Here is a 27,603-nt window from a genome sequence, read left to right as displayed (position 1 = left end):
GTACACGACATACTCTCACTGTGACACAACCCCACACTGTGAACTCACTTACTACCCACAGGGTACACACCCGCAGTGTTGCCACAAACTCCACACTCCCACAACTGATGTACACTCAACCCTGTCGCCTTCTCCTGGGATAACAGCGCATGTTAGTGACCGAGAGGCGGGATTTCAAGAGGCTGACATCAGCAAGCAGGTTATAAAAGGAGCCGGGGAGTGGTGCGGGCGGCACTGATTGTGGAGACACGCAGAAAGAGAGAGTGAGAGTGGAAGGAGGTGTGCGGAGATTTAGCGGGGAACGCACAGAGACTGGGAGCTTTCAGCAAGCTGAGCTGCGGGCAGGGACACACACAGAGTGCTTTAGGGAGATGCTCAGGCTGTGTGTGAGGAAGGTGTTGCTCTCGCTGCTGGGTGCAATGTTAACCTGCCTGTTGGTGTTGTTGCTGGATCAGGGGCAGCAGCAGCAGCAGCCGGTGCAGCGGGGGCTGGAGCTCCGGAGCCGCTCTCTGCAGAGCTGGGAGAGCCCCGGGGAGCAGGAGGAGGAGGCGGCGGCTGCCGAGCTGAAGCTGCAGCCGCTCGGAGCCCGAACCCCGGAGCCGCCGGCCAGGAGCTTCAAGGAATATCTGAATGAGCTGAGCCGGGGGAGAGGCTCCGGGACGCTGCTGCTGCTCGGCTCCGGCAAGCGGCTGGAGTCGCGGCGGGAGCTGGAGCCCTCGGAGGCGGCCGGCACCCGCAGCCCTTTCCGGGACGACATCGGCGCCCGGGACCTGTTCATCGCGGTGAAAACCACCAAGAAATTCCATCGGGCCAGACTGGAGCTGCTGCTCGACACATGGATCTCCCGGAACCGGGAGCAGGTGAGTGACAGCCCGGCAGTCACATCAGTCAGCACCCTGGCACCAAATCCCACCCATAACCAGGGGCTGAACTGCTCCACCCCCTCGGCAATTTGGGCAGGGGGGGTGAGTGAGGGGGCTGCAGTGAGTGAGGGGCATGCAGGCGCTAAGGGGTGCAGGTTGGGCAGTGTGGGTGAGGGGTGCAGGATGAGTAAGGGGTGTAGGGAATCAGGGGTGCAAGGTGAGCAGGGTGAGTGAAGGGTACGAGTGAGTGAAGGGTGCAGGGGGTGAAGGGTGCAGGGGGTAAGGGGTGAAGGGTGCAGGGGTAAGGGGTGAAGGGTGCAGGGGTAAGGGGTGAAGGGTGCAGGGGGTAAGGGGTGTCGGGGATCAGGGGTGCAAGATGGGCAGGGTGAGTGAAGGGTGCAGGTGAGTGAAGGGTGCAGGGGGTAAGGGGTGCAGATTGGGTAGTGTGGGTGAGGGGTGCAGGAGATAAAGGGTGCAGGATGAGTGAGGGGTGTAGGGGATCAGGGGTGCAGGGCGAATGAGGGGTGAAGCGGATCAGGGTACAAAGCAGGCCATGTGGGTGAAGGGTGCAGGGGGTAAGGGGTGCAGTGTGGGTGAGGGCTGGAGGGGATAAAGGGTGCAGGATGAATGAGGGGTGCAGTGGATCGGGGTGCAAAGCGGGCCATGTGGGTGGGGGCTGCAGGGTGAGTGAAGGGTGCAGGGGGTAAGGGGTGCAAGGTGGGCAGTGTGGGTGAGGGCTGCAGGGCAGGCTGTGGGTGCAAGGGCCAGGCAGTGCAGGGTGGGCCCAATCCATCCTTCCGCAAGTTTGGGTTCAAGTGAATTTTGGTTACATACACAGAAGAACCAGTCCAGTTTCTGTTTATTCAGCTCCACTTGTAATATTGAAGTATATTTTGGATGAAATTGGAATTGTACAGTGGGCGCTGTGCCTCCGTGCCAGGCTGAGCTCCCAATCTGACCCTCGGCTAACACCTGTGTGAGGATGTAAAGTGTCTTCTGCCCCCAGGTTTGGCTGACTGAGATTTAGCATCTCCTGCTGTAATGCTGCTGCGATTGCAGCTTCCTTCCCCTGCTTCAGTGCTCAGTCTCCCTCCAGTTAATTGCCCTTTGCCTCCTCAGTCCCCGTTTCACCATTCTCTTGTATCTCACTAACTGCTTATTCCTGAACTGGCTCCCTGGTGATTGTGAGCAGGCTGGTAAATCAGACGTTATTTGAGACACATTCTCCTGTGTCTCAAACACACTTTGTAGCAGGATCTTTGGACCTGGGAGAAGAAACTGGCTCACCTCTGCCCTGTGGAGAAGTTCAGCAGTACTGGCTAAGTAAAAGCCAAAGGCTGAACTTTTCCGATCAAAATGACTTAATGCAATAACAGTGCATTTAATTCTGTGGAGTCTTTTTTTTATATAAAATAAGCTCTGTTACAATTTTTAAAAATCACAATCTATTGATGTAGATCTATTGTTGACTTTTTGGCTATTATATTAATGTTGTACTTCTGGCCTTTTGTTTAAAGAGGGATTAACAATGCTAGTGAATCATATTGAAGTATGGGTTCATTAATAATGTACCCATGCTAAACTTGCATTGGCTTGGTGTATTCTACTGAAATTATTTTTAATTTTGATTAACTGTTAATTTATTAATGATGATCACAATATTATGTTGCCCCATGGGCATGGGGGAGGAGGGAAATCCCTGCTTTTTGTTCTTGCTAAGGTGATGAGAGGGAAGAAGAGCACAATATTTGTCTTTGCAAGACCTCTGGTGTCCTGAAATGAGGACCTCCACGCTCTGTCAGCCCTAACCTGATTAATTAGAGGGTTTAACAGAAACCAGAGGCTTTAAACAACTAGCCTGAGCTGAATGCAGAATTAGGCTGGGAGCAGAGGGCATGGGCTTAAGTTCCCAGAGACTGGTGACAAAAGCAACAATAGGGAAGACAGTAGAAGAATGTGTGAGTATTGTGGAGAAAAAAGTGTCAGGAGCTTCTAACTTTCCAGGGTTGAAGATTACTTGAGTGAGACAGTTAAGAAAATCCCTGAATATGTGTAGACATTGAATGTCCATGTGATGTTTCTAACTGGGCTTATTAGTTAAATGATTTTATTCAACTTACATAGTAAGCATAACCATTAAACACTTAAAACAGAACACTGGACACAGCAAGAGTAAATTGAAAATATTAATCTGGTACTAAACCTCAGCCTTGTAAAGTGCCATTTTCCTCCACCTACTCTCACCTACTCTCACACACTCACCCCTCTGATTCACTCCTCCTAGTCTCCTGGGAATTTGGAGAATTGGGCCATATAATGTGATTAGTAATGGTGCTCACTTTTTGACTTGAGCGCACTTGTCAGATGTAAAACAGATTCTGGGATCTAACTGTCGCACATTGAGTCCGATCGTACCAACAAAAAAAGGCGGTAGAATTTGAACAGTTTCCATGCCGTGGGAAGACGCTGTGGGACAATTGTTTCCTTCAAGTCCTAGGATAGGAAACATTTGAAAGACATTCTTGGAAGATGAATAGGATCCAAAAGGGATCATATTATTGGCAGGAAGATCTTTACCGAGGTGTGATATAGGCTGCGCACGTTCACAGCAGATTTTGAACCTCTTACTCAAACAGCTATATTGAAAATCATATTGAACGCAGGTCAATATTTTGTACCTGCTGAATTGGTTTGTTATTGGAGCTTCTGAATTGCAAGCACAAAGGTATTTAAAATGTCATTGGTAGTGAAAAGCTGAAGCATTCTGTTATGTGAATATAAATGCCAGATACTTAAATCTGGTGGAAAGATCTGTTATATGGATCCTTTTCTGTTAATGTCACTGAGATTCAGTATAGTTAAATAGACCTTCTTCAGACCTGTATTGTAATCAGATTAGAACATTGCATTTGGGGCTAATCCATCAACAGAAGCTCATTTAAATTGAATTACTGATAAGTGTTTGGGCCGAATTCTCACCTGGTAATCGGGTCCGGTTTGTCAGGCTTATAGCTGTGTAGCAATGAGTGGTTTGGGCCCAACAACATTACACCAGTGCATAAATGTTGATCCCATAAGATCTGAAAGATAATCACATATTTTAATGTTCGTAGATATCTATACCCTGCTCCTAAATCGACAAAGGCTTCACTTAAGCAAGATGAGGCTCTATGGTTTGATAAGACAATCACCTTTTAAAGGATTTTCTTTTAATGCTGTGATAGAATCTGTGCTAAAAAAAAAAATCTATGTGATGCTCTTAGCTTTGTGAGCGGTTCAGCTTGCATCCTGAGCCTGAGTGATCGTAGTTCAGCTCTCACGCTGTCTCCTTGAAGACTAACAAAGCCCTTTTCTGAAACTAGAGAAAGGAGCTCTGGCCTCTTGTCCTGGGCTTTCCCTGGGAACGTAGGAGATGAAGCTGTGGATTTGGAAAGGAAAGAAGTGGAGGTCAGGTTGCCTGGCGATGGGAAGGGGTTCCCAGCTTACTGATGCTGAGAGAGTGACAGTAAACGGTTACCTCCTCACAGCCAGATCAGCATTGCCTGTGTTTTTAATGACTACAGTTGTAGAAGATTTGGGTTATGTTAATATAGCTGTGAAAGAAACCTGTGGTTGTCATCCTCTAGTCACATTACACACATTTCACTTGAGTGTTGAGAATATAAATATTCTATGGCTATTTGATGTATCTGCATAACATTTATATGGTGTATTTGTCTTGGGAATCAAGTTTTCTGTAGTTATTGGTTGAGAACATAATGACAACCGTTGTGATATACAGCAATGTTAATGATGTATATGAGCCCTGTACATACTGTCATATGACATTTCTATCAAGTGTGAAAATGACCTATAAACGCAAGCAGGCAAATGTCTGCTATGCTTCATTAATTTGGTGAATATTGTATCACTCCTAATTTGATAAACTGCTTGTCAAGTGAAGGTGTGCTCCTAATGCCAAAAATGTGGTTGCAAAAAATAAATACTAGAAAAGAAGTAACAATGGGTATTTATTTTTGCAGAGTCAGAATGCTACCTGATGCTCAAGCATGTGACATTGTCATGGTACAAAATTTTGTTAATCTGTGAAATGTGGAATTGGCTTGCTGGATGACATTTTGTCCAGTTTAGATATTGCAAACTGGCAAGACCAATAAGAAATAACCTCACGTTTCTCCGTTAGTCATCATTTGAATGTCCAGCAGTAGATACATCTTCAGCTCCTGCCATAATCTCTGCAGCCTCACCACTGACTCCATCTGCCTCAGGCAGAACCAAATTATCCACTGCATCATGGATTTGTTCAAACTACGTTGGTTGGGGTTGAAATGGAGGAAGTGTGAGGTCAGCCACTTTGGACTTAGAAAAGATGGATTATTTTCAAAATATTAAGAAGCTAGGATCTCTGGAGAAGCACAGAGATTTAGGGGTCCGAGTACAGAAATCACTATAAACTACATGGCAGGTACAAAAAAAAAATGAAAAAGTGCCATTGGGCACTTGCTTTTAGCTCCAGAGGTTAGGAATATAAATGGCTAGAAATTATGCTACAATTCTATAAATCTCTGGTTAGACTCTATCTGAAATACTGTGTTCAATTCTGGACACTGCATAGGTAGAATATATCAATCTTGGAGGGGATGCAGCACAGAGTGATACTGGGGCTGAAAGGGTTAAATTAGGACGCCTGCTTCCAAAGACTAGACTTGTATTCTCCTGCGTATAAACATTTAAATGGTGACCTAATTAAGTTACATAAAAATAATTGAAGGATTTGATAAGGTAGATTGTGTGAGAGAGAAAGAGAGAGAGAGAGAATCTATTTCCTCTGGTGGGAGACCCCAGAACAAAAGCATAACCTTAATGTTATAGCTAGCCATCCCTGGAGCACTTGTCAGAAAGCAATTCTTCACATAAATAAGCCACTGTGGATACCTGGAAGAGTCTCCCTCAAAAAGCAGCTGAGACTAAGCCAATTGAAAATCTCAAAACTGCGATAGATAGATTTTTGTTAGGTGAAACTGTTAAGGGATGTAGAACAAAGATGAGTAAATGGAGTTGAGATACAGATCAACCATGATATCATTGAAAAGTGAAGCAGACTTGGAAGGCTGAAGGGCCTACTCTGTTCCTAGCTGTGCATTTGACGTGAGTTGTCCTTGACGGACATATAAAAGAATCTTTAAATTGCAATCCTTACAGTTGCACAGCTACGTGCGCAATTTTTCAGTATTGCTGGCATTGTTCCAAGATACGTTTGTAATGTAAACAAAAAGAATCCCAGAGCACCGAGCAACTTGCATGTCAAGAAAGCACCTCCAGTGCATTAGGGCAGTTCTGAAAGTTCTCACAGCTGCCACCTGTGTCAGTCCCACGTGTACAATCTGCTGCAGCTGAATGACTGTTGTATTGTTTCTTTTGACTTCTATTCAGATATTTTTTAAATTTTAAAAATAGTGGTATTGGGTTCAGAAAGGAAGTCACTAGGCATTGGTCCAAGTTATTTTTAGCTAACTCACTTTATATAAAAAATGTTAATCTAATTTTTTTCCTTTTTCTTCTTAATAAAATCCAGCAATAAAGGATGTTTGATTATTGTTTATTGCTGACTGGGTAGATGTTTAATTTAAATAGATGAGCTGTGTTTACAAAACCCAGCAGTTAACATGTGCACAAACTGTGCTTGTTTTCTGGATTAGCGGGTTGTGGGGGGTGGGGTGGGGGGGGGGGGGGGTGGGGGGATTGTTTTGGCAGAGAATGCCTCCCTTGAGTCTTGCTCTAAAGTCTCTGTCAAGTGTTTTTTCACCCTATCCATCAAATGAAATAAATTCCTCCTTTGCTGATCCCCCCCATGAGGTGGTCTGGTCTGCACATCTCTTGGGAGGGGTGGAATCCATGGCCCTTTACTGAGCACTTTCTCTTCCCCTTCAGCAAGCAGACTCAATGGTGATTTCTAATAGCAGAAGGGGCTGGTTGTGCCAGCATTGAATGTACTAACTGCAGTGGATAATTTTAGTTAAACTAACAGACAAAGCTTTAAATTGCTGGGATGAAACAGCTGGTGGGGATGGCAGAGGACAAAGATTTGGGAGGGTAAAGGGAGGGGCAATGAAAATAAGGGATAGAAACCCCAGGAGGCCCGAGTACAAGGGGGAAGCGCGTAACATGGATGTGATTCACTTTCCCTGCATCTATTTTTTTTAAAACTGTCTATAAATTATTTACTCACCTTTTGTTTTATTCTTTCATGGGATGTGGGGGTATCACTGGCTGGGCCAGCATTTATTGCCCATCCCTAATTGCCCTTGAGAAGGTGGTGGCGAGCTACTTTTTTGAACTACTCCAGTCCATGTAGTGTAGGTACATCCACAGTGCTGTTAGGAAGGGAATCCCAGGATTTTGACCCAGTGGCAATTCAGGAACGGCAGTATACTTCCAAGTTAGAATGGTGTGTGGCTTGAAGGGAGAACTTCCAGGTGGTGGTGATCCCATGTGTCTGCTGCCCTTCTCCTTCCAGGTGGTAGAGGTCACGAGTCTGGAAAGTGCTATCTAAGGAGCTTTGGTGCGTTGCTGCAGAGCATCTTGTAGATGGTAAACACTGCTGCTGCTGCACGTTAGTGGTGAAGGAAGTGAATGTTTAAGGTGGTGGATGGGGCGCTAATCAAGTGGCCTGCTTTGCCCTGAGTGGTGTTGAGCTTCTTGAATGTTGTTTGAGCTGCACTCATCCAGGCAAGTGGGGCGTATTCCATCACACTCCTGAATTGTTCCTTGTAAATGGTGGACAAGCTTTGGGGAGTCAGGAGGTGAGTTACTCGCTGCAGGATTCCTAGCTTCTGACCTGCTCTTGTAACCACAGTATTTATATGGCTAGTCCAGTTTAGTTTCTGGTCAATGGTAACTCCCAGGATGTTGATAGTGGGGGATTCAGTGATGGTAAATGCCATTGAATGCAAAGGCGAGATAGTTAAATTCTGTCTCATGGAGATGGTCATTGTCTGGCACTTGTGTGGTGCGAATGTTGTTTGCCCCACTTATCAGGCCAAGCCTGAATATTGTCCAGGTATTGCTGCATATGCACACAGTCTGCTTCAGTATCTGAGGAATGGTGAATGGTGCTGAACGTTGCGCAATCATTAGCGAACATCCCCACTTCTGACCTTAAGATGGAGGGAAAGTCATTGATGAAGCAGCTGAGAATGGTTGGGCCTAGGACACTATCCTGAAGAATTCCTGCACTGATGTTCTGGAACTGAGATGACTGACTTCTTGAAGTCATGTGTCGCTCGGATTTCTGAGAGCTAGGAGCTCTGCAGTACTTTTCCCCAAGTGGCCATTCTTTGTGGGGGCCTACACAATGGTATCTTGGAAGGAAGGGTAAACTCACCGGTTTGTAAAGTATCCCTGCAGTGCAATTATAGAGTGCCTTTAATTTGCGGAGATGCCCCATCTAAAGCTGTTCTGAAGGAGGAGATATAGTGACAAGTGACTAAAGGGTTATGTTTTACAGAGGGTCTTAAAAGAGGAGAGGGGTGAGAAAGATGGAGATTTAAGGAATCCCAGGACTTAGGGTCTCGATGGCTGAAGGCACTGTGGTCAATTGTGGGACAAAGGGAGTGGAGAATGCATAAGAGAGCAGATTTGGAGCAGTATTCTGGGAAAGTTGTCAGGTGGGAGGAGTTTAGCGAGATAGGCATTGCATATTACTGGTGATGCTCAATATTTTCAAAGGTCATAGGTATAATTGACAGATATTTTAGAAAAAAAATCTGTGAAAGTTTGAGTGTGTTATTTTAAACTGCTCTGACCTCATACCAAATATAGGTTTGTTTAAGTTTGAACCTGCAGCTCAACAGTCTTTGTGTTGATATTTGCATTCTTGCCCTGGTACATTTCTCAATGGCTGTTTAGCTGTTGGACCACTGTATTCTGTTTACTGTGTACAGTATAAACACTGATCTGGTGGCTCAGCATCCAAGATGCACCTTGGGCCAGATCAAGCTGGTTCCAACTAGTTAACCCAGGCAGGTTCTTTTGCTTGGGCAAGCAAAAAAAGAAAGGGCTGCTTCTCCCAACTGTTTATCTTGGTGGAACCTGGAATGTGCGAAGCGTGTGGCAATATTAACTGATTGCTGTTTGAGCGAGAGTGGCAGCATCTGGAGCCTCCCTTCTGGAGCTATCAATTCACCTGTCATAGACGGGGAGGAGAGGCAGAGCAATCAGCTCCAGGCTCAGCGTGTGCTGCAGTGGGTTGGGATCGTCTCAGCTTTCACCAGGCACGCTCTCCGCCCCTGAGGCACATTGAAGTGTTAGCAAGTTAGGAACAGCCACTAACTGAAGGAAGCCAATGGTGCATGTTAACATCATTTAAAAAAAAATGCTTCAAATTCTTGAAGCAAGCTGTTAAAATGTATGATCGAACCCTAAAGGCCACCCAGCTCAGTGATTAGAAAGGGGGCAAGAAGTGACCTTTTTGCATGTTCAAACAACATGCATATTTCAACATTTGTGACATTTTCCTTTGAGCATTTTGGACTTCAGAAATCATAACAGATTCTATCTTCATTTTTATATTTAAAAAGAAACCTGTCCAATCATTTTGTATCTCTGTGGTTCTTCAGCTTGTGCTAGGATATTCACTAGTGGTCTTGTTTGGCCACTTGACTTGGTATTCCCGGACATGGTACTTTGTTGGGTTTTTCAGTCCATCCTGTGATAGGTGGCACTGCCATTGCAAAGCCTCTGGTGAGCAACTTTCATACACCATCTCAGTCCATCGGGACTGCGACTGTACCTGACTGTCTGAATTAAAGCTTGCAGCTCGTGTTGCAAAGGTGGGGGGTCACTTGAATAGATTTTCAGCACATGGTTGTCGTGATGTTGAAATTACATGTTGTCTGCTGGGCTTAACATTTTATAGTGACCTATTTAACTGCCATTGGCTCTACTCTTGACATACAATCTGTCACAATAAGTAAGAATTAAAGGGGTAGCCTGCAAATAAGCCCAGTTAAAAATAAGGTATAAACACCACTTCAAATTTTCATGCATTTCCTCTAGCCAGTGATGTGTCAATTTAAAATAATATTTCAAGTAGAACTTTTATTAAATATTACCAAGCTTCCTATGTTCCCTTTGCGGCCTTGTACTATTGAGCTTATCCACAGAAAATGACTTCCTGCCTTTTTCTCGGATCTGGCTGACTTCATTGTCCCTGGTTCCTCCAGCGTGCCTTCCTGTGTTAGTTGGAATGAATGCTGAGAGAAAACAATGAGTAATTCCCAGTTGGAAGAGAATAATAGAGAACAGGACAACAATAGGGCCACAAAACAATGAATGTTTGGTTCAGTGCAAGGTATCTTGTAAATAGATTCATGCAAGATAAAAACCCCATTCTTCGGAAGGAGCTGAGTTTGTGGAAGTGTGCTAGCCCCAAGAAATACAGCCTGCTAGACATTCTTGTAGTCTGCGGGAGTAAAGAAGCAATGTGAGCTATATTTATTAAAGTTGAAGGTAATTATTATATCACTGACTGAAACAAAGGGCATTCAGTGTGGCAACAGTTCATGAGAAGTGCAGTCCACACAGGCGGAATTGAATGTGAATTAGTTTATTCCCTTTGCATTGGCAATGCGTTTTGCTGGCAGAATTGCTTAACGCCTGGGAATTAAGGTTCAGTGCTGCAACTGACCCCTATTCCAAGTGCCCAGATGTACAAAACGCAAAGTTAATGTGTACGACCTGCAGTGAGAACATGCACGAGCAGAATACAAACCCCTGCACTTGATCAATGGTTGAGTTAGTTATGGCAGATTAACTGGAGTTAACCATTCGGTTGCAATGGGTGCTTCAGTAGGGATCAGGCTGAAGCACGTGGCACCAAACTGAGCCAAGCTTCTCAGGGCAAGACAAAAAATGGAAAGCGAGGCAACACTGGAAAAACCAAAATGAGTTCTTCTGTCAGACTGTTACTTGAAGTGAGTTTCCTGGCTTGCTACCAGCGCTGCTGAGTGCTGGTGAAGCCTGGGCAGGAAAAAGGGTAAGAATGTGGGAAGTGATAAATGCAGGGCTCAGAAAGCGGCTCCGAAGGGGCTGACACTGCAGCCCCTGCCGGCCTTGCCTTTCCTGCCTAGCATCCTTTTAGGAGGCAGGGGCAGTCTGGCCGGCTGCTAGTTCCCATAGTGCAGACTCAGAAGGGCCATGCAGTCTTTCCTGCAGTTGAGAGGTTGGCAGTGAAGCCAGCTACATTCATCCTTTCCAACATTGTGAGGCGGAGGGTGAGAAGTAACAGCTATTGACACAGTTCTAAACATATGGATGAAATCTTAATGAAACAGCCTCCAGCATTGTTTTTCAGATTGGGAGTTGGATGCCGTTTGGTTTCAATATTTCATTTTTTTTGTAATAAGTTTCCCAGCTAGAAAACTTGTTTTTGATCTGAAAAATACTGAAAGGTCAATTCTCTCTTCCTGGTGATTTGATTGCTCAAACTGCTGATTTTAAAGCTGTCTTCATTTTCTCAGTTTTTAAATGTTAATTAAATCCAAATCCTGCCCACTCTGCTTTGGATTGTAATTTGCATAAATTCAGTGACAATTCAACTATTCTAGTGAGAGTCCATTTTTGGATTTTCCAGATTGATGTTTGCCTCTCATTGCTTACTCTTGCAGAGATATGTTTGCATGAACACTTGGAGCTTTCTAGTAATGAACCTATGTTGGCATTCTTCATGTGACTCTAGGCTGGCTGTTCCACTGGGGAGTACATCCTGGGTTTGCCATCCCCACACAAACGTACAACTAGCAGCAGGAGTCACAGGATAGTAATCAGGAGACCATCGGTTACACCTCCCTCTTTCCTAATTCAAGAACGCTGAGGCCAATTGCAGTGCATCATCACCCAACCCCTTGCCCCATATCACCCCAATATTTAACAACTGGATAGACTTGCCATCAAACCTGGATCTTTTTGATCTGTACGACTTAGGGGAAAGTCTGTATTAATATTTGTTGCAAAATGTGCAGGCCTCATAGTTGGCACCATTTTGGGTGGTTGCATTCCTAAAGATCCAAGCGTGTGTTTGGGATTGTTTACCTTGTCACAGTTGATTGACGTGAGCCTCTGACATTCCCCATTGCTCTAATATCTTTCTAATGTTGGTTCCTGAAGCTTAAATGTGCAATAAATCAGCTAGGCTGCAGGCAGGGTAGGTATGCCCTTCATGGACAAATAGCTTGCCAACACACCAACCGTTTTGGCTTGCACATGAGGAATTAATGGCCATTTGCGCCTGTTATCAGAGCGCTGTTGATGCCTGTTAAACAAGTTACCACATTCTGAGGAGGAGAGTAATTTCGAAGGCAAAATTTGGAAGGAAAATTGCTAAATTTTAACCTCACACGAGCAAGCAGACTGATGCATTCTAAACATTGATACATGTGGCTGCCATTGGCTTTATTTGCCCATTAGAATTTATTTGAAATTATCCACCAACAATCTGCGAATATTTGTACATGACAAGTGCTTTTAAACATCAGGTAAGAGTGTAGTCTGGTAGAATTTTACTACCTGGTCCGACACCTGAAAGCCCTTGGACAGAGGTAACAACAAACCTGTATGTGCTCATTGCATTTAGAAGTTAGTAATAGAGGGATCTGCATCAACTCAAAAGGTGCACTTCAATGGGGAATTAATTTCATAAGCTGCTAAAAATTTGGGCAGCCTTTTAAATAGTTTGTCCCGAATTCCACCAGTTCTCCCATTAAATAAAGTGCCGTGATTCTTGCCAAGTTATTGACCAAAGCTGAATGTGTGTTGTCACATGAAGCTGGTAATGAAACTAGCAGGTGGTCAGAAGGCGTCCCTTTAACTTAAAGAGCTAGCTTGCTCACTGCTGCCCCCACCCCCCGCCTCCCACCCCCTTTGTTTAAATAGCTCAGCTGTATGCTAATCGGTTAAGACATGTTTTTACTTTCTTTACTGGCAACTTAATTCAAGCACGGAATCCTTGCTATTGTGAGGAGAGTTTAGTGCGGGTGGGTAGTGGTATGCCTTGAATACATAGGGACTTGTGTGGCAGTGGAGCAGAAGTTATGCTGTTATTTTTTTCCCTTGTCGGTTCCTTTCTTTCTCTCTCTCTCCCTCCCTCTGTATTGTTCTGCTCCCTGAAGTCGACAGATGGTTCTGAAATGCCTTCCTCCCCACTGTCTACCCCCGCCCCCGCCACTTTAAATATTTGTTTTGCCCGCTGGGAGCTAAATCCTCAGCTGTCTTAACTTGCCATCTCTTTTGCACACAGCACCCCCCCAAAATAACCCACCACAACCAACTCCACCCCAAGTGCAAACACAATGGCAGCTTTTCTGAGCTCCTCACCAGCTGCCTGCAATTAGCTGCTCAAATAGGCAGGTGAGTGGCTCGTGGGCAGCTGGGTGCAAATGTACCTTGGCTCCAGCTCAAAGCCGCATAAAGGTTACTTGCTTCCCTGCAGCCGGGCCTAAGTGACTCCAGTAGCCATGCCGCTGTAGAAACATGCCTGGTGTTGACTGTGTAAACATGCCTGGTCTGACAGGTAAAACAAGCAGTCAAGTGGTGTAAGGCCCGTGCCAGTGCCTGAGGTGTTGTGCTGCCAGGTGCTACCCCACCCACAGTGTATCGTTTTTTAAATAAAAAAGAAAAGTAGTTGAGAGGAAGGAAAACCCGAGTGACATCAAAGAAGAGTTATTGCAATGCTCGAGTCACACTCTCTCTATCTCAGAATATCTCAGCCTTTCATGTTCTTGAATAAACAAAGCTGACTTTCCTTTTTTTTAAAAAAGGATTCTTGAATGAGCTGCTCAATTTCAACTTGCAGTCACTCGATGGTTAACATGCTGGCACTTTTAAGCACTGGCTGTAAGGCTGTTTCTTGGTGAATAGTTGTGCTTCTTGGTGACAGGCTATGCTACAATGGCTCTTATGTTAAGGGAGCCCAAGGGTTACCTCTTGTCTTTGTCTTGAGTTAGCTATGGGGCTGGGATGCTGCGGAGCTCTGGACAGGTTGCTATGGAGAGGCAGCGGCAAAACACAAAGTGACACAACAGATCTTTATGTGGGGAGGTTTGCTTCTCATTGCTTGCCATCCCTCCCTCCCCCTGCCCCCCTTCACATTTTGAGCTTGTTTAAGCAGCAGTTTGGAATAAGTTTTGCATTAATCAGAGTCGATGCAAGCTCTAATGATGCTGGTTAGTCTGAGAATAAAAATGAAGGCTGACAAAAGGGGAGGGAAAATCGAGCAGGTGGATTTGGCCAGAATCTTGTCGTTGGGGGAAGGGGGAGGGTCAGATAACATGACTTTGAATTACTTTGCACAGGTATTCTCAGGGAAAAGAGCCCAAACTGAACAATAATCTTTGAATTTCTATACAATTGTGTCAATAAAATAATGATTTTTTTTTTAGTTGCATGAACACACAACTAAATAGTTAAGAGATAAAATCTGTACATAGCCAAGCCCTCAATTTTCTATGTCTTCACCTCTTCCACCAATACTATGCCATAGAAACATAAAAGACCCTTAGAAATAACAGGCAGGTTCTTAGTGAATCGGTTTGAAGTTTGTGTTCTCTTTTTGTTTTCCAGACATATATTTTCACTGATGGAGAAGATGAGGAGCTAAAGAAAAAGACAGGTAAGCCATGGGAACTCTTTCTGGGGTCACACAAGGTCCTTGCTCTGCACCTGTCCCTATATCTCATAACCTTATGGGTCCAGTAGTGACTAAATTCCCAGCATTACAGAGTGCTGTCTGTTAACCGAGATCAATTAACAAAAAAAAGGATCTAGGTACCCTTCTGCTGTTGGGGGTAATCTTTAATTTGCTGAGGCTATAAAGCATTAGAGTGTGGGGATGGGTGATTTTTACCCCTGTAAACAAACACTCCCTTCCAGTGCTGTTGTAAAGAGTTGTTAAGTTGTAGTAAATGTATTGATTAGTTAGTTCCAGGACTAAAATAAGACTGTGGTCAGATAAAGTAGTCTGGATTCTTGTGTGATTGCTGCTGGACAAAATGTGGACAGCAGAGACCTGAGAGTTGTTTCAAATAAAGATGGAATGCTGTCAGGCCACTGTCTGAGCACCACCAACCTTTGAAGCCCCTGCATTTTGCGGTGATTATGATTGATTGTTGTCAATGTTTCATAACTTGGTTCCTATTCAACTAAAACTTTCCCACTATCTGCCACCTGTCGCGTGGGATGCCCTTGAATAAAATTGATTGAGGGAGGAAGAAAAAAAAAGCTGGTTGCCATGGGGATTGTGGCTGTCCTGACTCTAGACTGAGCAAGCACATTTAAGTTCAGAGCCCTGACTCACCGCCCCCTTGCTTGTTGCAAGGCTGCAGCTGTCTGCAAATTTGATTGTGTTGTTACCAAAAACTACAGCGTAAACACTTCTAAGACTGTTCACCCGTGGGTCAGTTTGCACAGACTTGGTGAAATCGTTCAAAAAGGGGAGGGTAGAGACAATCTTTGTTTGTAACTGGAGTTTGCAGTCTGCTTTGTGCTGAGACAATTCCAAAATATCACTTCCTTTTTCCAACGTGATTTGATAAGCCAGATTCTCATTGTTTCTAGCGGAATTGTTTGACTCCAGGATTCCTGAACTTGTCATTCACTGAACATAATGCACACTTCTGGTGTGTGCTTACGTTAATCTGTAGCTTTGGCCTTGTGTCCACCACGTATATCATTGCTAATGTGTTTCCTCTCCCATTAGCAGGCCACATGGTCAACACTAACTGCTCAGCCGCTCACAGCCGACAAGCTCTTTCTTGCAAGATGGCAGTGGAATACGACAAGTTTATTGAATCAGGAAATAAGTGAGTAACAAGGAGGAAGCAGCAAGTCGCTTGAAAAAGTGAGCAGTAGCTCCTCTAGTGGTTGTGTAGATAACTGCACCATGTGCGATACGAAGCTTTGCAAATCAGGGGAAGATGGTGGTGTATTGGTTATTCACTGGACTAGTAATTCAGAGGCCCAGGCTAATGCCCTTGGGCCATGGGTTAAAGTCCCATGATGACAGCTGGTGGGGTTTAAATTCAATTCATAAATTCTGGAATATAAAGCTTGTGACAACTGACAACTACCTTCGATTGTTATAAAAACCCATCTGGTTCACTAATGTCCTTTAGGAAAGGAAATTTGCCATCCCTAACCAGTCTGGCCTATATGTAACTCCAGATTTCCAGCAATGTGGTTGACTTTTAACCGCCACCTAAAATGGCCTAGCAAGCCACTCAGTTCAAGGGCAATTAGGGATGGGCAACAAACGCTGCCTTGCCAGCAACACCCACATCCCATGAAAGAATAAAGAAAAAGTAAGATGCTCCCAGTTTAATCTTCCAAGTGTCTTGAGAGCCAACCTCAGAACTACAGAATCGTTACGGTGCAAAAGGGTGCCATTTTGCCCATTGTCTCTGTACCAGCTCTCTGAATGAGTAATTCATCTAGTGCCATTCCCCGCTTCTCCCTGTAACCCTGCATATTCTCCCTTATCAGATAGCAGCCTAATTCCTTTTTGAATGCTTCAGTTAAATCTGCCTCCGCCACACTCTCAGGCAGTGCATTCCAAACCCTAACCGCTCACTGTGTGAAAAAGTTTCTCCTCATTTTTTGCTTCTTTTATTAATTACTTAAATCTGTGCCCTCTTGTCCTCAATCCTTCCATGAGTGGGAACAGATTCTCCCTATCTGTCCCGATCCCTCAGGAATCTGAATGCCTCTATCAAATGTCCTCTCAACCTTCTTTTCTCTAAGGGAAACAATCCTAACTTCCCCAATCTATCTTCATAACTGAAGTTCTTCATCCCTGGAACCATTCTCATGAATCTTTTCTGCACTCTCCAATGCTTTCACATACTTCCTAAAGTGCAGAGAATTTAAAGTCGGGGGAACAGTTGGAATACTATAGCAGCTTCAGCACACCTGCCCTAAGGGAAGCTAGAAAATAATCTCAGCCAGGATCCTGCATTCTTACTATTGTATACTGACTCCATTATGTATAAGGAAGTCAAGTGAGAACAGGTTTGGACTATGTTATGAGGACCCTCTGCCCAGAATGTATCTCTGATGTTTGTTACCTAGGGTTATATGTAGAATGGCTAAGAGGGCAAAGTACAAATGGACTGAAGTTACACATACAGCAGCTGACGTCAGCATCTTTGAGAAGAGGGTTGAAGGGGAAGGAAGGAAATGCAGAAAAACAACAGACATAATCTGAATCTGGTTACATTTGAGACAGTTTTGTGGTGTAGAATGGAATGAAATCTGAGGCCAGTCAAACTCAGCTGAGCCATCATTAAAACCTCCAAATTGAGGAAGTGACTTGATATTTTAGTGAGCCATTACTGTTGTGTGGGCTGCTATAAGACAGCAGCCTGTCGTCTGGGGGGAATATGCTTTTATATAAATGTTTTCTTTCAATGTTAAGGTTGGTCCCCCTTCCTCTTTTTCCCCCCCCACACCCCTCCCCCCAACAGAGCATAGTGGCATGCTGGAGTACATTTCTATGGATATTGTTAACCTATATGGTGCAGTCATTGCCCTGGGCGAGGGGAGAATGACATTGAAAAGGGAAGAGTGGGGGGTGCAGGTCAGAGGGTGAAAGAAGGGGAGGTTGAGATTGAAAGGTGGGAGCATGAGGTGGGTGAACTTGGGAGAGAATCAGAGGGAGAGAGAATATATGAGAGGGGTGGGGGTTGTGGGGGGAGGAGAATAACAACATGACTCATTTGACAAGTCGATATTTTGCCTCTTTGAATCTTTGTGCTGTGAACTGATGTTACCATTTTACCTTGCAGGTGGTTTTGTCATGTTGATGATGATAATTATGTGAATACCCGCACCCTGGTAAAGCTGTTGGCACAATACCCACACACTCAGGACATTTACATTGGGAAACCAAGCCTGGATCGACCCATTGAGGCCACCGAAAGGATCAGTGATAATAAAGTGGTAGGTGTGGAGACATTAATGAAAGAAATGATGGAGTGAATCAATTGTTAACTGCTTCACATCAGTGGAGATTTGAACAGAGACATTTTATACTGGCACAGAAGACTATTTAACATATTTGCCAGGGTCTTTGGCGGAGCAAGAGTTACATTTAGCTGTTTAACAGAAAGGCTTGCATTTATTTGCAACGTTTCAGAAGCTCGGGACATCCCAGAGCTTTTGTACAGCCAATGAAATACTTTTTGAAATGTTGTCACTGTTGTGATGTTTGAATTGTGGCAGCCAATTTGTGCACAGCAAGCTCCCACAAACAGCAATGTGACTGACCAGATGTTGATTGAGGGATAAATATTGACTAGTCCGCCTGGGTGAATCCCCTGCTCTTCTTTAAAATGGTGTCATGGGATCTTCTGAGCCCACCTGAGAGGGTAAACGGGGCCTCATCCGAAAGAGAATACCTCTGATAGTGCAGCACTCCCTCAGTACTGCACTGGAGTGTCAGCCTAGATTTCTGGGCTCAAGTCACGAGAGGTAGAATCCAGAATCATCTGACTAAGGCAAGAGTGTTACCAAACTAAACCATGGTTGACACACACAATAAGTCTTTGGGGAAGGGTGTTGTCATCCTGAGTCGTCCCCTCCCTGAAAATTGGATAACCTACTTGGGTATCTTTATTTCTCTGTGCCCATGCCATTGTCTTTCTCAGAGCTGACTGGGCAGTGAGGGCAATAAAAGAGGATGGTATTTTATTTAATGCAATTGGTGATGTTGTTCTTTTCTCACAGCGTCCAGTACATTTCTGGTTTGCGACTGGTGGGGCTGGATTCTGTATCAGTCGAGGACTAGCACTGAAGATGAGTCCCTGGGCAAGGTATGGGCACCAACAGCAGTTCAACACACAAGATTTGAGAATTTGCATGTCAAGCATGTCATCTATAGTTGTTTTTGACTGGGACCATTTTGAATAGTAAACCAATTTCCACGAGTTATTAAAATAAGTAGTGCACATAAATTCACTTCCCAACAAGGCAATTGAGAAATGTGTTTCATGTTGTAATACAGCTTGTTGAAATACAGCTTGTATATATTTTGACAGTTTAAGTGAAATATTTTGATCATGACTGTATTATATATTTTGATTGTCAATCTGGACCACAAACATATGCATACCTAATCTAATTTACATGCATTTGTTAGATATTATTTGAATTTAAAACCGTTTTGTTATGAGCCCCTAGCTGGGGCATGCTGCCTTGAACTGAGTCCCAATTTCTACTTTCTCCATTTCTCCACAGCGGAGGTCACTTCATGAACACGGCAGAGAAAATCCGTCTTCCCGACGACTGTACCATTGGCTACATTATCGAGGCCATTCTGGGAGTGAGGCTGATTCGGAGTAACTTGTTCCACTCACACTTAGAGAACCTGCAGCAAGTAATGAGGGCTGACATTCCCAACCAGGTAAGCAGCATGTGTGGCAACCAGCCCTACAGGATTTCAATAATAGACTGCCTATTCCTTGGGTAGAAATAACATGCTCTTGAATTGATCTGTTCTGTATTTCAGGTTACGTTGAGCTATGGCACATTTGAAAATAAAAGGAATGCCATTAATTTGAAGGGGGGCTTTTCCATTGAGGAGGATCCATCTCGGTAAGTGTGAGATTCCATTGCAATGCATTAATTCATTGGAGTTCCAATCCAATAAAGTGGCTGCACATAGTGAATTTAACACAATTTTTCTAGGATACCTATTAATCTAGAATCATTCACAACTCAAGTCACATCTGTAGCAGGGTTCCAGGAAGCACCCAGCCGGCAGTTGTCACAGTAGCCAAAGCAAACAAATCAGTAAAAGGGAAGAAACCAAATACTTCTGCTGTGATAAGAACATTGGCTAGTTTTACTGACTATACAATTGACCTTGATAACTCTGGTGTGATAGTAAATTCTGTCTGCAATTCATTCTTTAAAACCAGTGATAAATTTGTTCAGCAGCACAAGGTGATAAACGAATGAGATTAAATTGGAAACCTTATGCCACACCATACAAAGCTCAGCATTATATTTGAATCTCTCACTAAATACCAGTGACTAACGTAAAGTGGAAACAATTCTGATTGCAAGCCATTTTAACTTTGTTAGAAAAACGTTATTTGTCTCGTGTTCCATTAACCTAATCTATTGTATTTTTGTTCTCCCTAGGTTTCGCTCAATTCATTGCCTCCTGTATCCTGATACCCCATGGTGTCCTCGCAATGTTACTTATTAAACTCTAACCTCGTCCCATGTAACCCTGGTATCTGAAGGGGATGTGGAGACCACTGTATATCTGGCTGCGAAGCTCTTTTGTAGCTGTGTTAATGCACATTGCTGGGTGGTAGGGCTGCTGTGCGGCCTGGATTTATCAATAGTGTTTAGTGTCTCCCTCCTGTTTGCAATCCTGTATGGAACAGAGCCATGCTTTTGAGTCCAAGCAGAACAGGAAGCAACAGAAGGCAAACAGACATCGCAAAGGATGCGTGATTGTATGTGTTGTGAGATTAATTTGCCCCAAGTGTGAAATTGAAAGTATTGCTGAGGTATCGGCAAATCTGTAGGAATGTAAACAACTCCTCCCTGAGCCAGCTTTAAACATTCACTGCTTTTTGTTGTGACATTTAAACCATGCATTAGGAGAAAGTGCGTAGACATACTGAGGAAAGCTGCTCTGTGTTGAGCCATAACTACGGATGCTAGGCAATGGGATGCTGTTTCAAAGGTTTGGTTTCAATTGATCCTAAAACATAGGACTGAACATGCTTGAAGAATGTAGAATCGTTTCCAACTTTTCATTAAGTTTGGAAAATTATTTTGCCTCAACACCACCCGAGATGCCGGATGGGATTAAAGATAATTGAGATTTCCTGAAAGGATTTTTTTTTATATACATCTGCGTTCATCATATTGTTGAGGGTATCACTGGTAAAGCTTGTGTTCAAGGCTGGCTGCTGGAGGCTCTTAGACATGGCCTCTGGTTATTACTGAGGCCTGTCTCTACATGAAAGCACTTTTCCTCCCTCCTATTAGAATCCTATGAATTAATGAAATGGAAAGGAGTTGGCTACTTGTGAGACTCCTCTGGAATTAATTTGGAAATGTGCTGCACTAACAGTTAATGGAAGACTAGCTGTGAAAAATGCTGTTTGATTAATTCTATTGATCGCAATGTTTGGTATTTGAAACTGACATTTCAAAATGTCACTCCATTGCAAACGGCTTCAAAACAGTGTCACACACTGAAAGATTTTTTGAAAAAGTCATAAGGCCACTTATTTACAAATCCTTAAGGAGTTTTCATTTTGCGTTAAATAACAAAGTCGAATTGAGACATTTCTGGTTTTAGAAAAAAAATGTTTGGATCATTTTAACATTTTTAAAATTTAAAAGTCACTTGATTTTTGCCCCTCTTTTAACCTACCCACCCCAATGATTTGAGTGTCAGGTGGATTAGGTGAGGCCAGTGACTTGCATTCTATGTACCACTGTCTAAAAATGACAGTATTTAACCTGGGCGATGCATCAGGGATGCTCTCAATCCTATCTTTTACTTATGTCCATGTACTTTTTACTACTCGTACTTGGTTCCTGGTTAGAGAAGCAGAATTTGGAACTCTGGCTATTCTTCTCCACCTTAATCTGAGGACACAGATTGCTTGTAGCAGGCCTGCTTCTCATTGAGAGAAGCTCATTCAGTGCAGGTTAGAGATCAAACCTGATTGTTTCCTGGTTTCTAAGGTCCAGTTCCATTGAGCCAAGGAAAGCTTATTTAATATTTTCTTAATGTCTTCTTTTAACATAAAATTGCATCATCTTTCTAACCCTTTCATTCACCCCCTAACAGCACTTAGAGTTGTGTGAATCCTATCTTCCTGATTTCAGAGTAAGGGAGGGAATGAAAGGCCTAAAAATTATCCCATTGGGTGTGTAGCACTTAGAGCAGCAGGTGTCAGTCATGTTATGCTCTGTGACAGTGACCCATATTGGGTTATTTGTAATGTATATATTTATCTGAACAGTATTTACTGTTCTTTTGTATTGCTGTATATTTGAAATGGTTGCTTAATATTCAGAAATCTTTCTGATCTGTAAAAATGCGATGTTTGAACCCTTAGATTTAATTGCTTCTTATTTATATTCCAGTATCTGGAAACAAATGACTGTAAAGCACTGTAAATATAATCGCTGATACTCAGGGTTGGAACCTGAATGGTTACGTTGAAAGCTGATGGGTACCCATCCTTTCCTTTCTAATAAAGGATTTTATTGCTTGAAAAATGAAACCATATTGGCTCATTTCTTATGCTCCTGGGGAGTGTCTCTGAAGGACCCAGAACCAGCTCTGAAGTTATACTGAGGGCTGTGCTGTGTAAAAGTAGGATTATGTGCGTTCTCAGCACCTGGCAACAAAGATCACATGCTGGAAAACAGTGTAGTAACGTCCTTTCAACCTTGCTGACTACAACTGTGATGCTATTTGAGGTCCAACATCTCTCCCTCTTCAGTTACCATGCCCAAAGAGGGCATTAGCAACCATGAACTTCCATGTATGGTCCATGATTATGCTTGGCAAGGCACTGCAATAGTTTGCTGTTGCCTTTGCAGATTTGGACTGATCAGAAAACTCTCCCACTCTTACCACCTGCCATAGGCATGTTGGAAGAATTTGCAGGTTGACAATGTCCACTTTATGAAACACCTTGCTCCCCATCAAGTCCTGAAGTGGGACACAAACCCAGAGCTTCTGGGTCGGAGGCAGAAAACCTTCCGGCTGCACCACAGAGACGCTTCCCAATACACCACAAGACACCTTTGTTTAATGTTTACAGCTTGCATTTCATAGCTGAAGTGGGTTATCTAATGTGACTGGACTTTTTGTTTAAGCGGAGCCGGACAGTTCATATGCCTGTGTTGATATACTGTGAAATAATTTTGCTAAACATGGCAGCAAAGAAATTGAATACAATTATATTGATGCATATGGCATCAGGCATAAAGGAACTTAAACTCTTTCCTGATTAGGAGGACTTGAGTTTGGAAGGTTTTCATACAAGAATTGAATTGATGCACAATAGATTTCAGCAAAGTTCTTTGGGGAAAGTCTTTAATACTGCACCTCAAGCTGGCAAATTATATTTGAAGAGAATTACATTAGAGCTCCTCCTAATGTCCCACAATAGTGCAGTATTTCATTCCAGATCAATGTTTAAAAACTCATGCTCAACTTCGCTCCATTCTGAGTTGTTGGGGAGGGGAAGATAGGTTAGCCTGGTCTGCTTTGTGTGAATAAATTTGACAGCTAATCACCCTGCATTCCGTGATGGTCTTAAGGGAGTCTGTTGCTGAGCACAGCACTGGCAGCAATTGTGAATTCCTGACAATATATTATTTATAGTGCATTCATTTTTCATTTTTTTAAAGTTCTATTTTCCACTTGCACTTCAGTAAAATGCAACAAGCTTTTTAAAAATTATTTTTCTTCAAATAACTCGCCATTATCCAATGTATCATTCAAAATCTGCAAGCACAGATCCCTTGTCACTTGTTCTGTGACCAATTATTTAGAAGTGCGCTGGAGAGGTGCAGCTAATTTAGCCTCTGCTTTGACCTCTGGGGAAGCAGCTACCTTTGTGGTCTAGCCAGAAGCAGGAATTCACAAGAGTTGATTGAAGGTTACATTCTTCTCAATTGAAGATAGTATTTGCGTACTGGACTGTACTTGTCATTTAGCTCCCATTGTGTGTTAACCTGTTGTCTTTTTTTAAACAATCAAGAAATTTTCCCAGGTGGTCTCCCACCCAAATACTAACTAGGCCCAACACTGCTTAACCTCAGATCAAGCTGCATCAGGCTTTTATTTGATACATTTATAATAGGATTCATTCAACATTAAACACATTTGCAGCATCATGGTCATTCCTCTGCACCATATAACCATTCCTTTACCAGTTATTTGCTTTCATTTCTGTAGCTATCATTAAAGATGTCATTTTGTGATACTGTACTGTCATTCCTTTACGATCCATAAGTTTTAGAATTTAAAGTTCAATTTGTTAGCCAGGACACATTCATTAACTTCAAGCTAATAGGGTATTTATAAAAGGAGGATTTCTTGACAGTGAGTAGTGATGAGGAATGCACTGTCTAAAAGGGTGGTGAAAGCAGATTCAATAATGACACAAAATAGAAGCAGATAAATACTTGAAGGGGAAAATAATTGTGTGGTTATGAGGAAAGAGCAGGAAAGTAGGATTAATTAGATAGATTTACCAAAGAGGTTACACAGGCAATGAGCTATATGCCTTCTTTCTGTGCTGTATCATTCCATGATTCTTTTGAACTTCTAAAACTGGTCAAATAAAGCTATCCTTAATCAGGTGTTTTACGAATAGTGTGAAAGGCTCTTTTGTCTGCAGACTGAAATTCTGTCTCTATCAACATTTTGTTGCTCAAATGTTTTTTCTAACAATGTTAAGTCTTAACTGACCGTCTTGTGAATGTGGCAAAGAGGAATTCTTGATTAAATCGACCGGCAGTGGAAAAGGATGGAAAACTGTCACAAATGACCAGTTTAGGCCACTATTCATCTTAATATTCACTTTGCAACTGAATATAATTGAAATGATTTCTCCAAAATTAAGCCTTGCTTTGGGAAATTTTACAAGTACTACTCAATATCTTGATAAGTGTATGAAGGAAGAACAAGTTAGTTGGATGAAGAATATGAAGTATCAGATGACGTGGTATGTTGGACACCCAACACTTTATGCTGAGTGACAGGATGTGGGCATGTTCCTACAGTCTCTGTGTGGAAAGTTCTGGTGCTCATCCTCCGTGTTCACTCACAAGCAAGGAGGGGAAAACCAGTCAAAGACTCATCATATATCTCCCAAAGGAAGTCATTTCAATTGACCAAGCACTAAAGGGTAGCATATGTAAAGACAAAAGAGAAAAAAAGCTTTTAAAAGTTGGACTGTCTTGGGAGTGTGTGCTTGAATGTTGATCTAGTACAGGATTGGGCCAAGTTAATTTGCCCTCAACAGCAAGTGACCAATTGTCTCTCATTGTCCACTTGGATGAGATGCTGGAAGTTCTCAGATCCTGCGAAGTTCAGAGAATCAATAACTTCACTAGGAAGGGAACAAAAGATAGTCATTCATTTAAAATAAAGAGTCTTACTTCAATACACCCCACAGCTATTAATTCCCATCTTGTCATTTCATGAGACTTGACTAAGGACTGATTGCAATGATTCAACTGTATTTTCCTTCTCCCATGTAAAATATGTATGGAAGATCAAAGAAGCGGATATCCTACAGAAGAGATGAGGAGATAACCTTCATGTTTTACTCTTCCCTGAGGGAAATCCTCTATTTGTTTAAGAATAGTTTGAACCCATTTAAGCGTGCACTGAACTAAAACTACTGTTTATTTATGGCTGGGCTCTGCACGTTCCTATTATTAGGTCCAGAAATGATCGCAAGTAGGTAGGGAGCATCTTCTCACAGTAACTGATATTACTGCACTGTTTATGCTTGGATTTAAATCAAAATAATGCGTTCATCTGTTCACCAGTTAATATCCCATCTATAGATGCTGATAAAAGTTCAAGCAATAAAGCAGGCAATTTGCCTATTCTGGTGGAAAAAAATGAAAACACAAACATTAACTTCAATAAATCCACTTTCTCTTTTGAATCAATCGACAACAATTAAGCTGACTTCTTGTGTCCCGCTTACACATTCAAAGGTGAAATATACAACGGCCAAAACTGATGGATGGGAGTCCACCTGCTGAAGCCCTCTTTACAAGGCTTTTCTGCATTATTCAGTTCTCCAAAGGTAAAATAATGTAAATACTTGCATGGCCCCAGCATATACCATGCATATGCTGTTAATTTTAGTTTTAGCAATTTAGCAATTTTGATGACAACTAATGAGGATTTGCAACTGAACTTTGAAAAGTTGAAATATGTTGTGAGGATTGAGGTCCACAGGACCCCAGCAATAGTTCCTTGGTCTTAATTCCTCTTTTTTCTTCAAAAATACTTCATTGTGTGAAGTGCTTTGAGGTATCAGAAGGTTCATAGAATGATACAACACTAGAAGGAAGACATTTGGCCCATCATGCCTGTGCTGGCTCTTTGAAAGAGCTATCCAATTTGTCCCACTCCCCTACTCTTTTCACAGATCCTTGCAATTTTCTTCCCTTCAAGTATTTAGCCAATTCCCTTTAAAGGACACTGCTGAGCCTGCCCCACCGTCCTTTCAGGCAACATACTCCAGATCATAATAACTCACTGCACAAAAAAATTGTCTCCTGATCTCAACTCTGATTCTTTTGCCCAAGTACCTTAAATCTATGTCCCTTGATTACTGAGCCTTCTGCCAGAGAAACAATTTCTCCTTAACTCTATAAATGATTCTGAACACCTTTATTAAATCTCCTCTTAACTCCTCTGGGAGAACAACTCCAGCTTCTCAAGTCTCTCCATATAACTTACAGTTTCTAATCCTTGGTACCAATCTAGTAAGTCTCTCCTGTAAGACATTGACATCCTTCCTAAAGTGTGATGCCCAGGATTGAACACAATAGTCCAGCTGAGGCCTAAGCAGTGCTTTATAAAGATTTAGCATAACTCTTTTGCTTTTGATGTCTATGTCACAGATTTTTGTAGAGTTGGAATGATTCCAGAGCCATTTAAAAATGGTGGAAGGGACCCAATTCTGGGATTTGTGCTCCCCATTTCCGGTCCCCCACAGGTTCATGCACAGTGCTGGTGGGAAGGGAGTTGGTGTGCATGTAGTCTGTCACCTTTGAGAGCAGAGTCCAACCCAACTCAGAAACAGGCGAAGTTAGGAGATATTTGGGACCTATGAAAAAGGTTAAAAAAAATCAAAGCCAAAAGCCATCATCAAAGACAACAACCCAACTGAAATAAGTGGAAGAAAAGATTTAAAAAGACTTATTAGGTGAAATTGAACATTTGAAAGCTGTAGATTGACAGAAAGGGAAACTGAATAATCTTCAATGTGTGTAAATGAAGTTGTTTCTTGCTTTGATCTCCTTTGATGGCCACTCTTGCTGTATGTATGTAAATGTGCTATTCTTTTGTGACCTCAATCACTCAGTTTCATATTGGGAGCTCCAGAGTTAGCTGGTCTCTCCAGGGTCAACAGTTGGGATACCATAATCGGCTTCAGAGCCCTGGCTACAGAAAGGAATGGACAACCAGGAGTCCAGCTACTGATTACTCTCCAATGGCCCCTGATTGGAAGTGTATGTTGAGTGAATTTACAATCTGGCTCATCAGTAACGGCCTCCATTAATGCCAGCTCTCACACGGTTGGAATGGCCACTTGGATGAGGTGCTGGAGGGTTGCCCATCCCCCAAGAGGGATGAGTGCCCTCAGCAGAGGAGGAGACAAAATTAGAGTGAGAAAGCTGTGGGATCTTTCTGACCCTCACTCTCAGCCTTCTCCACCTTGAGCAGATGCTGCCATTTCCAAATGAATGAGTTCAGATCCCAGACTAACGAGCAGGGAGTTTGAATTGGGTGTAAAATGGAACATTCTGGATCATTAGCATAGTGTCGGATTGATGTGCTGTGGGTTTCTCAGGAACTTTACAAGGAGATTTGGGGGGTTGGGGGGGGAGGTGTGGGCACTCAGTAGGTTTTTTTACTATTTTCTGGCATGAAGCTGAAAGATGC

The 27,603-nt window shown here is 42.9% G+C and overlaps 2 protein-coding genes across 3 annotated transcripts in view; one reads left to right on the top strand and one right to left on the bottom strand.

The window, feature by feature from the left end:
• The window catches only part of LOC121288169 (carbohydrate sulfotransferase 12-like), a 372,813-nt gene that overhangs the window by 247,949 nt on the left and 97,261 nt on the right, over positions 1 to 27,603 (bottom strand). The gene's annotated exons all lie outside the window — the stretch shown is intronic.
• On the top strand, positions 217 to 22,174 carry lfng (LFNG O-fucosylpeptide 3-beta-N-acetylglucosaminyltransferase). 2 transcript variants are annotated; one of them, XM_041206579.1, is made up of 8 exons: positions 217 to 860; positions 14,481 to 14,529; positions 15,619 to 15,718; positions 17,699 to 17,852; positions 18,639 to 18,724; positions 19,149 to 19,314; positions 19,420 to 19,505; positions 20,058 to 22,174. In XM_041206579.1, exons 1-8 carry the CDS (start codon positions 372 to 374, stop codon positions 20,122 to 20,124), a joined length of 1,197 nt encoding a protein of 398 aa, XP_041062513.1. In that variant the 5' UTR covers positions 217 to 371; the 3' UTR covers positions 20,125 to 22,174. The 2 variants fall into 2 exon arrangements, with proteins under 2 accessions (XP_041062513.1, XP_041062512.1); XM_041206578.1 differs by having other exon boundaries at positions 15,616 to 15,718.

Source organism: Carcharodon carcharias, chromosome 15, assembly GCF_017639515.1.
Source record: "Carcharodon carcharias isolate sCarCar2 chromosome 15, sCarCar2.pri, whole genome shotgun sequence".
NCBI lineage: Eukaryota > Metazoa > Chordata > Chondrichthyes > Lamniformes > Lamnidae > Carcharodon > Carcharodon carcharias.
The sequence above is the reverse complement of the archived record's forward strand: the minus strand, read 5'-3'. Positions and strand labels throughout refer to the sequence as shown.

Bases quoted from the DNA above. Each gene is read 5' to 3' on its own strand.
- lfng (XM_041206578.1), top strand. From the start codon at position 372: ATGCTCAGGCTGTGTGTGAGGAAGGTGTTGCTCTCGCTGCTGGGTGCA. The intron at 14,530-15,615 runs GTAAGCCATGGG...CTCTCCCATTAG, and splicing joins GGAGCTAAAGAAAAAGACAG to CAGGCCACATGGTCAACACT. The intron at 18,725-19,148 runs GTATGGGCACCA...ATTTCTCCACAG, and splicing joins AAGATGAGTCCCTGGGCAAG to CGGAGGTCACTTCATGAACA.